The sequence below is a fragment of the Achroia grisella genome, unplaced genomic scaffold, assembly GCF_030625045.1.
Source record: "Achroia grisella isolate CSIRO2021 unplaced genomic scaffold, CSIRO_AGI_Agris_v1 utg487, whole genome shotgun sequence".
Lineage (NCBI taxonomy): Eukaryota > Metazoa > Arthropoda > Insecta > Lepidoptera > Pyralidae > Achroia > Achroia grisella.
In genome coordinates, this window is record NW_026712891.1 from 2,707,099 (window position 1) to 2,724,000 (window position 16,902).

A 16,902-nucleotide genomic window follows, 5' to 3' on the forward strand; every position below is an offset into this window, starting at 1 on the left:
ATAAATCTCCAACATGTTGTATTCTCTGTTCGTTCGACAGTCTATTTGTATAATTGCTGTATTTTATATCAGAGGTAAGTTTATAGATAAATATTTATCAATAAATATGTAAGATATGTATATTAAAAAACCTTTTATACTTATTTTAAAAAGACAATATCATGAAAAAAATCAGTAATTCTTATCATTATTAAGATTTATTTTATATGTCGAATAAGTAGTTCTATTATATATCTCAGACCATGACACATTTAAAAAATAGATTGATATACCTATTTTTAAATATTTAAAGTATTTACTAAATCTTGCAGTAGAGGCATGAACATGATTGCAAAAAGAATTATGAAGTTCTATACGCAATAGTTGTATATAAACATAAAAAAAATAATCGAATACCTAGTCTCTTTCTATTGGGCTTAAAAAAACTAGCCATATTTTCATGCCAAATAGGATTTAAAATATCACAATCATTTGTGTTTACATATTTAGGTCCTAAAATTTATTTAATATACAATTAATGCAATATGTACTGTTTAGGCATTTAGAGGAGGATAGAGGCAAGGGAGTGGGCTGGATGTTACTATTTGGAGGGTTGTTGAATACAATAGAGTCAGATGTAGTTTTGGCGGCGGCGCATACCCTTATTCATTAATCAGATAAAACCATTTGTTTACCACACATATCTTTTGCATTTACTCTTTCCTGTGGTATTTCGTAATGTATGGTCAGTTCGACAGCGAGTTACTTTACGTTTCAATCTCATGTCCACGGGTTCCATTGAGGGCGTAAATGAATCCGCTACCAAATAGTCCGAGTCATACATAGCACACGACTATACTGAGCCTTTTATAAAGTACGACCTAAAAGAAATGTGGAATAGGTACTATTTGCACCTCTGTGCTTGCTCTTGTGTGTACCTATCTTACTTCCACGATATCTCATCGTGAATGAGAGTTACCAAGAGATTTCGCCTCTCAATATCTTTTACCATCTACTTCATAGTGTTTACTTTCAAATACATTTCCTTATTTCTGAATTTAATTTTTATTAATAGTAAGGATTGGTCCAAGCTGTATCTTACATTTGATGCGTATTACAAAAATATTTACCTTTTTGCCTTTGTCTAGCTTTCAAGTAAAAACTTGGGATGAAAGGAATATGTTGTTAATTATTCAGGTTGAATCTCACACCCTTTAACAAAAATACATATTTATCCTGTAATTTCATTAAATTATGGGATACAGATGATATGACGTCATAGTTCTCCGGAATGGCAATGCCTGAATAGTTCCACAGCCGTCATTTGACAATATAATGTCAGGCGTGTTATTTTTGTATAATGAGACGTTTGTCATCATGGTGAGACAAATTAAAAAGAAACATAATTACTATTATCACAGATAACATAATATTACATACTATTATTCTCCTGGATTATTCATTCAGGAGTAAATAAAATTAATTATTTTAAAAATAGAATGTTAAATTAATAATTTCTCAATAATACCCGTAAATAATGTCTGTATTGTATATATTGTAGTGTAGTATATATATATATATATCCACCACACCACAATTCCTTACAGTCATTCAAAGGTTGACTGGAGGAAATCCCTCATTTGGGATAAGTCCGCCATAGTACAACTTATTTTTTTTAAATCGTTGTATCTTTAGTTAATTTAAATGTATTTACTGTACAATAATTGTAACAAACAAACAAACAAACGAATCTGAAAATTATATAGTAAGTTAGATATTATTTTAGTAGTCAAAGTGGAACTAAAAGTAGCATTTGGTTGTGAAGCTACGTGTCACACTCTGCAGTATATTTTATTCCTTGTATCAATATTAAATTACCTTCTAAGTGTTTTTCCGTGTATTATTTATTGAATAATCTCGAAACATAGGCCCTTTATTGGAACTTGTGATTTTCGAGTTATGCGAATATTTCATTTATACCTAAATGTAACAGTGTGCAATTTATATTTAATGTTTTTTGTAACCTGCTTAGCGGTATAAAGAGGCTTGTACCTTGTAAGAGGGTTGATTTATCAATATACATAAACTAATGAGGATATAATTGAAATTAGGTACTTTTAGGTAGGTAAGCGTGATCCAATAAAAATATTTCCTAAAATTTGGGAAAGGAAGGTTATGAGATTATGTTTGTAGGCTTTATAATGGGATAAGAGGCATGTCGTCTTAGCACTCCGGAATGGCAACGCATTATGAGTGATATCCATAGTACTATGTATATATATTTTAAACGGTCCCCATTTACCATCATGAGTCTTTATTTTGAATGACATTAAGAAAATAATATAAAAATTATCCATTATGCGTTTATGATACTATAACTACTTCAGACTATTGATTTTCACAAGAAGCAGTGCAGATTGTTCAAGGATGTAATTTTTAATTATGACACTCATTCCAAGAGCGTGTATTCAAATTTTTCTATATAATTGTCAATAGGTATGTTGTAGCGGGAACACAACTACTATTTAAATTGTAAATCAACTAATAATAAAAATGTGCTAATAAAATTAAAATTCTCAAAAGGGCTCACAGCGAGAAGGAAAGTAACAAGCAATCAGTAAAAAGTGATATGTAAAAAAATAGATATCAAAAATATAAAGTTTATAAAAAGAATGGTAGACAAGCTGCCAGCAACATATGTATTATCTGTTTATTTTGCGTCAATATGTCAATTGCTGTATTTATTAATTACTTACTTTAACTATTATACAATTATTCATATTTAATAAATTAAGACTGAAATGTCTATGCAAAACAGTTTGAACATCAAAAACGGTCTTAATTTGTTTAATATTGGCATCAAAACGATCTTTATTCATAAAGCAAATTGACCTTAGATGAGTATAAATCATTAATAATAGATGATCACAATTAATTCATAGGATCCTATGGTAAAGGAACGGTTTGTTATTAGATTATCTGAAAGGGAGCGATAAGACTTTTGTATAGGAAACGTTGATTATTAAATTGGATATGCTATTCCTTCCACGAAAACAATTACCCAGATTTGACAGGTGAGTAAATTACGAGTTTGCTTTTCATGTCTAATTAAATGTAGGTTTAATTTCACCACAATCCTTTATTAATAAGATTTGTGAGTAATTGAGACTATATTTTATTTTAAATTAGTGCAACGTTACTAGTCACTTTTAAGAATATTCTGGAAATGAAAACCAGTCATTGAACGAGATCGTTTTATAATACAAACTGTCCTAAACTAATATAAGACTAAGTCAAAAAAATTAAGTCGGACTAATCGAACTCGCGACATTGGAAGTAAGGCGGTGTACTAAACTGCTAGTCCACCGTGGCCGTCATTCTACACCCTGTGACGGTAATTTCACTTGTGTTACTGTAGATGTGTACTTTTATAGTATATATTTTTTGTTTTATTATCCTGAATACTTCTTTAAAAGCTGGCTTTACATAAATAAGGGTCAACTGCTCCAGTTTGAAAGTAAATGTCACTTTCAGCCCAAAATTAAAAATTAACGCTTAGCCCAGTTGTAATTGACCAGACTAAAAATAAATATACCACGCGAGTTTGGTAAGGAACTTTAATATTTGGCCCATTTAATAAGTATCCTGAAATGTTTTGACACTTGTTAATTTATTAATTGTGGACATTTTATTCCAATATTATAGAAAATTATTTTCAAAAATGTTTTTACTTAAAATTTATCGCATTAAAATATGATTATTTGTCAATTCTTGTGGACTGTATCTCGTAATCTACATGTGTCATAATTTAAGCCCTAGTGTCGAATTAAGTGTTTCTTCTGTTGCCGACAATTATAATGTTAAAACGTCGTTCATGTAGTCAGTCCGTCTGTCTATATGTGTAGCATTAAATATTAATAACGCTTTGGACATATCGGCTCTAGCCGGTTACAGTAATAGAAAAAAATACATAATTATTAAGAACGTGAATGTTGGAATCCATTAACAAGGTTACTTCTATTTAAGATGGTTGCTCTTCAAATTTGGTGCCGGCTCTGCATGATTTTGTGTTCGCTAATAAATAAAACCTACGCTGTATATTGGAGTAGGTTGAAATGATTACGTTAAATTGAAACATTCCATCATAGTCCATAAATCAAGAACTAATCACGATTCCAGGGTAAACCGCGTGAAGATCTAGCTGATTATTCTCCCTTATAGATAGACAGGATTATCAATTGTGAAGCTTTCCTTCTAATAGATTATCAGTTAGATATACAATGCGCACAATGGTAACTTTGTCAAAGGGAAAAACCTATGAATTGCGTATCTTGTACTGAATACTGTAAGATTGTCCTGATAAACCGCTCACCCATGTGATTGTGAAAATAGTCGGACAAAATTTATGAGAAACCAATGTAGACTATATTATTAATCTTATGCAATATTATCTTATCCGTGGTCTTACTAATATCACAGCATTATGAGTAGGGAAATTTAAATGCTATTAAAACTAATAGCGTTTGTTGTAATCACAACTAGTAATTTATTGTTAAAATTTCAACAGTAACATTGTATCTTTGTAGTTTACTATCATTTGTCACTCTAATATCTATCGCAGTATTCAGTAGATTACCATGCTGCCGTTACAAAATTTTATCTATAAGTTCGACGAACAGATGCAAATAGAGGTAAATAAATAGTCGTTATAGATAGACAAACCCACTTTGTATGTATTTTCAGTTTATAAGAAGTATAAATCACATTATCGAAAAAATATATTTATCAATTTGTCAGTACACGAACAGCAGACATTTTAGTGTGATATTCTAAACATTTATTAGGTAGTGTGCAACATGCACACTCCCTAATGGAGTAGTAAACCACAAGGCAGGCCACGGCGCTCTCGAGTTGATAAATAGTTGGTTAATAAAATGCTCTCTAATTATGTCTATAAGTTAATATCAAAATTTATGAAACTTTTGTTAACTTTACTTTGAAATGGCTGTTTATGATTAAGTTATGAATTTATGGGTAAAAATATTCTGTTAAATATAAGAAACATTAATCAAAAGAGAAAAGCATTATGAAACTTTAAGACTTTATTCATCATGACTTAACATTCCTGATTGAACGGGACATTGAACGGGAATCGACCATAAATTCGGACAAAACTTAGCTGGCAATATTTCCCAAAATTAATTCATTTAATGATCGTAAAATTTACTTAAAACTTCGCCCTTTGCTTGCAATATTTATGCGCAATTGTGAACTTTTATGTGTGAGTTTGATACAGCTCTGTCCATTTAGGAAACTTTGTAATGGAGTATTAGCATACTTTTGTGATAGTGGGTCCGACTACATAGCATATCAATGGTGCAACGTTTTCGAAGACAACCTTCTATTCTACCTTCTAATACTTTTTAATAGGTTTGTAAAAATACTTGGATATTTTTCATTCAGATGGACCTTATTTTAGATTTTTTTAGAACACAGGGGACAAACGAGCATGCGGCTCACCTGATGGTAAATGATTACCGCCGCCCATGAACACCCGCAACACCAGGGTAATTGCAAGTACGTTGTCGGCCTTTTAAAAAGGATTAAGCTCTTTTCTTGAAGGTTTCAATATCGTATCGGTTCGGAAATACCATTGCTGGAAGGTGATTCCACAATGTGTGTGAGTGGAAGACCGCCATTCATCCAGATGATCAGGATGGTATTTTAGTTTCTGGCGGGTGGTACGGTGGTGAAACTCAGCAGCTGGTATTAATCCGAACAATTCCTCAGAACACTCCCCGTGATATATGCGGTAGAAAATGCACAGAGATGCAATATCTCGCCGCAAAGCCAATGGGTCGAGTCTGTCACATAGACATTGATTACCAATGATTCTGGCTGCTCGGTTCTGAATGCGGTCAAATGGAAGTAGCTGGTATTGTGGTGCTCCCGCCCAGAGATGAGAACAGTGTTCCATGTGCAATTTTAAAATTGTATTTGTAAAATTGCAAGCGATGGGCCGCCGTGAAATACCGTCTCACCTTACTGAGCACACCAAGCTTTTTTGAGGTTAATTTAGCCTTGACCTCCAAATGACCGCAAAACTGAACGTCACTGGATATATCAACGCCAATGACCTCGCGATTTGGCTTCATATCAAGGAGAATGTCTTGAAACTGAGGAGATACGATAAATGGATTAATTTTAGCGGTAAACGCGCAAGATTAGTATATTATGATATTGTATAAACATAATTAATATCAGAGAAGGAGAGCCTCGTGATTTATTATATTATAGACTTATACCCATAATTAGACACATGAGTTCAAAACTGGCTGACACAAAAAAATGTATTGTGTGTCAATTTATATTTCTGACTGACTCTATGAAACACCAAACCAGAAATTAATCCTAGAGACACCTGTAGTCTCGCCGTTTGCCATGTTGTATTGCAACAAACCGAAGGAATTGTGGACAGGTCAAATGTTACCTTCACCACAACTTCAACAGTTGACAATGTCTTTGACTCTCCTATTTAAAATAACAATTGGGACGGTATGTTATGTTTTTATTTACCTACCTAGTATCTGTATTTGAAACCAAAACGTCTATTTGAAATAAACATAATATTAATTAAATATATAGTATTTTAGTTTTTACTACCTTTACAAATACCTACTTAGATTCCGTTGGCGTCATAGTACTAGTTTAATTGATATTGGTTAGTTTTTTCCTTATTGGTAAAAGTAATACTTCTCACTGACAAGTAAAGAACAGGAATTGTGTCTGAAAGTCCCTAGTGTGATATTCGCATGAATTTGTTAATGCCTAGTACAAAAAATGTACAATTTTAATTCTTTATTTGACATTTCGAATAAAAAATAATGACAATTGGATTGAAACACATTGAATATTAAATGATTTACCAATTTGAATAACTTCATTAACTTTCAAGGTATTCGAAGAAATTAATTAAAAAATTTCATAACATGACCTACCACCCATACTGTTATCCAAACTTAATCTCATTTCTACTTAATTTGGAGTTTAATGAAATCTTTTTCATCGACATCGTGTAATAATTGAAGTCGTTAATACAGTTTTTTATTTCATGACTCTGCGTCTTTCATGCGTATATTTTTCCTCCTCTATTCTAAAAAATATTAAATTTTTGTTGTATATCCATGCAGTATTGTAAGTTACACGATCGTTATAAACAATAATATACGGCCTCGATAGTATAGCGGTTTAACACACCGCTTTATTTCCGATGGTCGCAGCTTCGATTCCTTGCAGGATGCAAACATTTGTAGTCATAATAATGATTATTTGTAACTAGTTTATTTATTAACTTTTAAATTATGCTATTTAGCAGTTAGTATTCACACAAAATCTTAAAAATGTAATGCATTCAGCTTTTATTTACAAGAGCATCACGCAATCTTATCTATGAAGTGGCAAAGTAAAAAGATGTGATTATTCAAAAGTGCTTATTGTAATTTATTTGAATAAAGATTATTTCTATTTCTAATGGTTTCGGTTTATTGAATTAAAGCGTGTTGATGAGAGATTTTGATAAGAACTCTACCCTTATCAATATGTACCATCAATATTGTACAAAGAAACCTGAAAATTTATCTCACATTAACCATCTAACTAGTAGTACCTGCTGTTGTTTCATTTTAGATACATACTTCATTCAATTCAAATCATAGTCCAAGTAAAAATTTTGACCAGACATACATACAGAACAAACAAAATTTTATTATATAAATTTACTAGTAGTTCTGTACGTATTTACTTTAAAATCAAAATCAGACATCGAATAAAGGCCGTTCCGGTTCCTATTCTGATATCCTATTTGATATACATTAAATTTTGTCAGTATTAGGTAACACAATATTAAATACAAACTATAAAAAACTAGTAGGTAAAAAATAGATAAAGACTAAATCACATAACTAGGTAGTATTTTTAGTTTATAAACCCGTTAATAATATAAAGACCTAAAGAAACTATGGAAAGGTGAGCGTTAACAATATGAAGGTATTACACGAAATGTATACTAGGTATTATATCTTTATTGAAATTCTCTAAAGTTATAATTTAATAATCAAGCCTAACACATCTTTTTCGACGACATAATAAGTAAATAAATAAATTATTATTACCGTATTTTTTGATAAAATATACAGAGTAAAAGTGGATTATGGAGTGCAATGCGAGTCTTTCAAGCTTTATACAGAACTCTACCTATAAGTGTTGAATGTATATATCGTTGTGTGGTTAAGCCGTCTGCACTGGCAAATTGCCTTCTAGGTATTTTCTATTTCCGCGACGATACGATATCACAGTCGATACTCAACGGACAAATTTATTTACTCATATATTTGTACATGTACGTAAACAATTTACTCGTAAATTGATTTTCAAATTATGAAACAATGAGGAAGCACATCGTGTCAGAAGATGACATGCAAATATGTAAAGAAAAGGTAAAGGATGTTTGAAAAGGATTCTCTGTTATGAATAGTCTAATTGCTGACAATGTCGCTACCCTAAATATCCCTATCGAACCCTATCAGATTGGTCTCCATGCAGTTCTCCTCGGTAAATTTGACACTATGAACGAACTGACCTAACTTCATTCTCATCATATTTATTGTAATAATAAATTTAAGCATTGTATTATAAAATATTACATGTGTTGTTCCCATCCAAGTTTATGAGGAGAAATAAATAAAAAGTTTTATATTATACTATAAATATCATTCTCCACTGCTACTCCGTTAGCGTTAACCGTTAGCACAAGCTGGATAACTATACTATTATAATCCATAAAAAACATATAGTAAGTAACCTCACTTTAATGGAAATATTAAGGTTGACACAATATAAATTTTAATTGGGGCACTTATACTCCGCGTATTGTAGCACGGTGCGGGTGACAGGCATACAAATCACTAAAGCGTAGGTCATTTACGAAGTCTCAATGTATTCCACAAAACAAATAGTTGTGGGGAAGTGACACTTAAAACTGTTAAATTTGGTTTTAAACCAAAAATCATATTATTTATTGACTTACATTTAAATAGAAAATTTTATGCGTTAGTGCGTTAGGTAGGTAACCTACACTAGTATATTGTTTTTTGAAAACTATGTAATTATTCTCTTTAAAATCGGCTATTTGTTACTGTTGCAGGGTAATAATCTTACTAGGCATATTAATTGCAATTATTATTTCGATATATCTAGGTAACTGTGTCCCATACATACAATTCGAAACAATTTTAGGCGACGGCATTTTTGTATGTAGTGGTATTACCCCGATTTGTTGATTTTAATACTAGAACTACTGAATCAGGGAAGGACTAACGCTACCTGTGGATATATAAATAGAAAATGTCGCCTAATTGAATGTAAATATTATATTAGGTTTATATTTGTATTATAAATATGACAATAGTTATAATATGCGAGTATATGTAAGATCCACCGGTACCTTTCATTAGAGCTTAAACACGAATTAATTAACAAAATTTGCATCGTATCTTGTGGCGCCCCCATAGTCGTAAATGGTGTTATAGATTTGTAGCGGCTTAGATTTTGGTTAGTACAAACACAGAGAACATTAATAATTAAAGTTTCATTAAGGCTTCGGTGGTCTAGCTGTTTAGTACACCGTTTTACTTCTAATAGTCGCGGGTTCGATTTCTTTCAAATATTTGTATTCATGACTATGATTGTTTATATGGGTCTGCGTGTTTTCTATATATATTATTGTGTATGCATTTATGAAAGAAAATCCTAGTATTTATATCAGTTGTACCCATAACATAAGAATTGCTTACCATGGGTCTAGATGGCGTCATTGTGAATTGTCCAGGAGTATTATATTATATTAGTGAAATAAGAAACGTACATATAGTACTTCCTAGATACTATTTTGTCTTATATGTATCTATATCGAGAACTTAAAAAATATTATATTTTTTAAATTCTCGTAAGCAATGTTTATTATAATAGATTATTATTAATAATAATATATCATTATATTATATTTTATTTCTACTACATTACATTAGTATATTTGGCCATTTATTTAATATATATATTTATATTATCTATTGTCGATCTATTTAAATTATAATGTCATATTATTTATTTCGAAAGATCTCTACCTCTACGCAGTCATCATACCGCTATTATTTTAGCTAACCATAGTTTTTCTTGTATTGGTTATGAATAAATTAATACAAATTATATATTTATATTAATATATTTTATTTTTTACTAAACGGGGTATCATTTTGCTGAACGAAATGGTGTTTTAATATACACAGTGCCTCATAGACGAGTCTGCAAGAAAGGGTTAGTGGAAAGTAACAAGGAATAAAAATAGATATTGCCAATACTGTAACGTAATTTGTTTCCGGCCCTATGGAGAAAGAGAAACGTAAAATCCGAGACATTACAAAGCATGAAATTACGGTAGCTATTATTCATAAAAATGAAAAGCGTTTTTCATCTTCTTTCAAATTATCAATTTAATTCAGAGGAAAGAGATGGAATTCAGTACAATAGATACTTTTTTGACGTTATATTAAGAGGGTTAGAATACAATACGAGTGAATAAAAAATATGTCTATTTTTATACAATCGTGACAAGAGGCTGGTCATCTGTTAGCTTGATTTAGTTTGTAATCAGTGTCCATCCATCCATGTGTGTGAAATATAAATCGACACAGTTTTTTAGTGATTCGAACTCACGATGGAGTAAACGTCCACTGAACTACCACTCTATCAAACTTACTAATTAAACAATTATCTTTAAAATCTAAATCTATCTGCAGATATGGTACTTCTGATTTTGTCTGTCTCAAATTCACGTTAATATATCTCAAGCATCTAAAGTTTAAACCTCGATACAAACTTTAGACAGATCCTAGACCTGGAAGCTCCTGGATTTAGCAGTTTAAACCTCTAACAAATTAACGACTGATTCTAAGTTAGAATCTGTTGTGTCAATTGTAATGAGAGATGCCAAAGATTAATGATACGATCAAATTAGCTTAATAAAAAATACAGATAGCATTAATAATATTACTCTTAGCATTAGCTGAAATAAAACTTACTGAGAAATTTCTATATAAAAGTATTCAGACTCAATGAATTTAGAAATGTCAATTTACAGTCTTATTCAATATACTTTTATTGAATCAAATTTAAAAAGCAGATTCGCATCATAATTGTCTGTTTAATGTAACGGACACTTATTCTTTATTAATCAGCTGATTCTTTTTGCAATCTTAATATTTACTCCCCAGTTGTACCTTTGAAACGATGATGATGACGATGAATCTTTAATTTTATGGAACTAAGTCTTTAATTGGATTACTGAGAGAATAATGAAATTTTTCTTGATTCAGCTTGTCAGGTTAACATGATAATCACTATATTTTGGTATATATTATATTATAGTGCACAACTGTTAACTAGGATGTTATAATGACAAGACACTTTACGAGACTGATTCTTTATTATATTGATGGTGAACATAAAATATTAATAACAATGTACCCACATATATGCCATTCTTCCCCCCTAGCTACAAAGTAATATATACATAATAATTATTTACTTGTAGATATATAACACTGTAACGAAAAGAAATAACCTAAAACAATTATATTTACTACACCTGTACATACCATAATACTTAATCTTATATATAAAATTTTACGTTCAATTAGTACATTAAAAAAAACTAAATCTAAAACTAAAAACACTGAAACAAAAAAAACGTTTAACTTTAAAGTTCAATTAGTATAAAAAATAACTAAAATTAAAAAAAAATACAATTACATATTAAACCAGTTGTCTTATGTAAGTATAACAGTAATATACAACGCTTACTGGTGTACGCATACACAAATGGAAAAATGTACAGCTTGTGTGAAACCTAAAATATTTGTAAAAATTATTCATCCATTCCATATCTTGACACCGGTTTGCGTATTCGAATTGAACGCGATCTAGGGGCATCGCCATCGGGTGACTCATGAGTCCCTGGCGAAAGCACCTGTGGGTATAGTGACCGCGGGCCTACCGGCTGTGTCTCCGTCACGGGTTCAATATCGGGTTCAGGTAGATTTTGGTCGTTGTTGGACACGATTTGACCGCTACTGATTGATGCAGCATCCCCACTCGATCGACGTTCATAATCATATAATAAATTTGAATCAATACTATTAAATATGCGTAACTGATCGACATGTTTTTTTAAATATTTATTATTATACTTGACATAGTACGTCAATGGACCCACACGGTCAGTGACAACACCCCTTTCCCATGTAAATGTATTACGCCGAAACAACTTAAAATACACGTGATCCCCGACGCTGAATTGTCTATAGGTATTATTATTTTTATATTCAATCTGTTTTCTTTGTTTATTTTTCACTAACTCGCTCGTGCTGGGTTGTAACACTAAAAGGTGTACGCACCTCTCTGCCTAGCAACAGGCTTGTTGGAGTTTTCCCAGTTATACTATGTGGTGTAGAGCGGTATATTAATAAAAAATTGTCCAACGCCAATTCCGAATCTATTTTGTCATGAACCGCTTTTTTTAATGCTTTTTTAATTATTTTTACCGCATTTTCTCCCGCCCCGTTACTACTAGGTTTATAAGGAGTCGTTGTTATTGGATGTAGACTGTTCAAAAAAATTGTAAACTCATGACTAGAAAATGGTGGTCCATTATCGGACACCAATTCATGTGGAAGACCAAATCGTGCAAATACTTTGCGCAATTTGTCTATGGTCGAAGTAGCTGAAGTGTTGTGAACTCTAAATGACTCAATCCATTTAGAGTGTGCATCTATGATAACAAAATAATACTTAGAATCGCCGGGTAACGAGAAAAATCAACGTGTATTCGGTACCAGGGTTCCTGTGGCCACATCCACGGGTGTAGCGGCGCGGCCGGCGGCGCGGGCCGCTCGCGGGCGCACGTCCCGCACGCGCCACACACAGTTCTATGTCGCCATTGATACCTGGCCAGTATACATAGCAAATTTTTACATTTCACCACACCCTGATGCGTCTGGTGTATTAAATTTAAAATAGCCTCTCTCAATGCGCCGGGAATAACAACCCGATGACCATATAAAATACAGCCTTGCTCGATACTGAGATATTCCTTTATTTCAAAATATGGCTTTAAATCTTTACATTTACAGTATATCCAATTAGATTTAATACTTTTATGTAACTCTTGCAATACTTTATCGGATGCTGTATATTTTGCAATATCCTTGTAACTAATGGGAGACGTATTTTGTATAAAATTAATGTATGAATCGATCCGCGTACTCTCTTCTGTCACAACGGTCGGAATCCTCGATAGGCAATCGGCTAACAATTATGTTTTGAACTGATACACTTAACTTTATAGTTGTACGCGCCTAGTATTACGGCCCAGCGCTGAAGACGGCTCGCGGCCATCAATGGGACTCCCTTATTTTCATTGAAAATAGCGGTTTACAGTCTGTGACTAAAGTGAATCGACCATATATGTACTCATGAAACTTAGTAACTGCAAAAATAACAGCCAACCCCTCCCTACATATCTGTGCATAGTTCTTTTCTGGCGCGGTGAGCGTGTGTGAAGCATGCGCGACGGGCCGATCGCACGCCGCGCCACCGCCGCGCCGCACCGGCGACTGCGCCGGCTGCGACAGCACCGCCGCCACCGCGAACGGAGATGCGTCACACGTGACCGAAATCGGCCGCGAAGGGTTAAAGTGCGCCAGCAATGACGAGTTTTTTAATGCATTCTTCACGCGCTCGAATGCAACATTACAAGAATTACTCCATTCGAATCTTTTACCTTTTTTTAATAATTGATATAAAGGGGAAAGTATATCACTCAGATTTCTCACGAATTTCCCATAATAATTTATCAATCCGAGAAACGCTTTTAACTCTTTTACATTGGTGGGGGTTGCTGTGTTGTTGATCGCATCAACTTTTGACGTTTCCGTGTGTAACCCGTCCGCATCGATTATGTGTCCTAAATACGATATGGACTTCTGAAAAAAACTACATTTCTCTGGAGCTACTCTTAATCCACACTCTGATAATATTTTAAAAACTTTCAATAACCGCATCCATAAATTGTCTATTTATACCACAGACAGTTAGGTCATCAATATAACAAGTTACGTAGGGCATCCTAAACAATTTTTCTATCAATCTTTGAAATTTATTTGGAGCGCACTTAATACCGAACGGTAGTCTATTAAAACAAAATATTCCCTGTTGTGTCACTATCGTGCACAACCTTTTTGAGGATTCATCTAACAAGATTTGTAGATACGCATTAGAAAGGTCAATTTTTGCGAATATTTCTCCCCCTGTAATGTAGAAAATATATCCTCGATCCTGGGGATAGGATATTTATCGTCCATGAGAACCGGGTTCAAGGTAGTTTTAAAATCTCCGCATAATCGCACTTGTCCATTTTTTTTTAGTACGGGAACGACGGGCGTACCCCATTCGCTCCATTCTACTGGTGATATAATGCCTTCATGCTGAAGCCGCTGTAGCTCAGCATCAACAGCCGGGCGTAGCGCGTGCGGCACGGGCCGCGCTCGGCGCCACACCGCCTGCGCCCCTTCTACTAGTTCTAGCCTTATCTTGCACTTATTAAATTACACCCGATTTAAACACGTCCGGATACATTTTTTTTAAATTATATACAGCACTCTTTGTGTCTATGGGTACAGTAAATTGTGTATTATGCATAGTACTTACTGACAATATTTTAGGAAAAATAATACCAAAAGATCGCATCCAATCTCGACCGAATAAAGATGGACTGAATTCATTATCTATAACGACTAAGTTTAAATTTGATATTATATTATTTTTTATACGAACTGTACATTGAATCTTACCTTTCGGTTTCACGTTTTGCCCACTGTACATTCTTAAATTTGTCGTATATGTTTGTAACTTACAATCACTGAATAACGTCTTATACGTGCCATAAGAAATTTACTGACTGCAGAACCAGTATCGCCCTCCATTTTTAATGGCACATCATTTATGTGAACAGAAACGTTCCACTTCTCGTCTGAGTCGTCATCACTTAACTGATACACTGTCACGGGGGCCCCGTCCTCGGAGTCAGAACAATCTGACGAGGTGGCTGTCACTACCGCTCCACTAACCCCGTGAATAGATTTTTGTTTACGTTGGTTACACATTTTTGCTATATGCCCTTTTTTTCCGCACACATAACACTCACTATATAAAAACGAACACTTGTCTGACGCATGATTTCCATCGCAACGATGACTGGGTGCGCTGCGGTACTCGATTACTACCGCGCGCTTGTCGCCGTGCTCCCCTTTGCCAGTCACGGCCGCTACCGGCGCCGGTACTGCGGCCGCTGACTGCATACACAGGTTCCTGGTCGGTGACACCGCTGCCGCCGCGACCACGCCCAGCTTCCGTAGCCGGTCCCGAGTCTCGTTCCATCGTCTCCAACGATAGTGCCAATTCAGAGGCACGAGTAAATGTGAGGTCCTCGTCCTTCTCTGTTAACAGGCGTTGCCGTGTACGATCGCTGAGAAGTCCATAAACGAATTGATCACGCAGATTCTCTTTTAATTTGTCGGTAGAAGAAAATTTACACGCCTTACTTAATTTCTTCAATTTTACAAGATAATCGCTTATTGACTGTCCCTCTGTTTGTTTGCATGATCTAAATATAATTCGTTCAGCGATAATTGATCTCTTTGGAGATAAATGTTCGTCAACGAGCGATTCGATTTTTTCAATTGACACGTTTTCAGGTTTTTCCGGATAACATAAGTCGATTATAAGGTCCAAGGCTTCGGTGCCAACCACGGCCATCAAGTATTTAGATTGGTCTGCAATTTTCACATCATTAATTACGAACCACGCCCTAAGTCGACTCATGTAGGTGGGCCACCGATCCACATGTATTTGGAATTCTTTCAAGTAGCCAATATCCTTCGATTTTTTTTCACTCATTATGTCACAACTAATAATATCAATGAACAATTTATATAATAATTTGGGTTCCCTCGTCGCCAAATGGTATGTATTATATTATAGTGCACAACTGTTAACTAGGATGTTATAATGACAAGACACTTTACGAGACTGATTCTTTATTATATTGACGGTGAACATAAAATATTAATAACAATGTACCCACATATATGCCAATTTCTAATTTATAGTTTAATTACTGGATAAAATATATGCTTACACCCTTTTTATTTCTTTCTAGTGGTGTGGTGCTGCGATGAGGAGTACAGACTGGTTCGACATCTGATGCAGAAATACGACGCGTCCGTTAGACCAGTCGAAAATTCCTCACATCCACTTTTGGTCACCTTTGGCGTCTCACTGCATCATATTATTGACGTTGTAAGTTATTATAATTATTTATATTTTGTCAAACTTCAGTTTATTTATTGATTTACTGTTTAGTATACCAGAAGACATAAATACTAACTATTAATTGAAATTCTACCGTGTAATTACACCATAAAAAAGGAAAAAATAAAACTAAGTAATATCTAGAAATAAAGCAAATTATTTAATTTTATTCTTATATTGTTCCATGGTTAATAAAAAAAATATTGCAAGTTCAATATTTTAAAATATAATACATTTCAAAATAAAGCAATCGCAATCAGGAAATACGTTCGAAAACTTTATTGTATTCCATATTCAAATTTTATTTTACTGGCGTCTTGAATTTGTGATTGGTTGAATTAGCTCAAATTTTAAATTCGGCTTTTTATTTCAGCGTAAAAATAAAGGGTGTAACAAATTATTCACAATTTATACGTCGATCTGTAATAGAATATCAGCAGT

General features: G+C 33.4%; 1 protein-coding gene across 1 annotated transcript in view; it reads left to right on the top strand.

Annotated features, from left to right (window-relative positions):
- The first annotated feature begins 16,320 nt into the window (after positions 1-16,320).
- LOC131845890 (neuronal acetylcholine receptor subunit alpha-10-like) overlaps positions 16,321-16,902 on the top strand; it is a 40,529-nt gene continuing 39,947 nt past the window's right edge. The window contains exon 1 of the mRNA XM_059195042.1: positions 16,321-16,449. Within this exon, the coding sequence (XP_059051025.1) occupies positions 16,354-16,449 (96 nt within the window). The 5' untranslated portion in view covers positions 16,321-16,353. The remainder of the gene's footprint in view (positions 16,450-16,902) is intronic.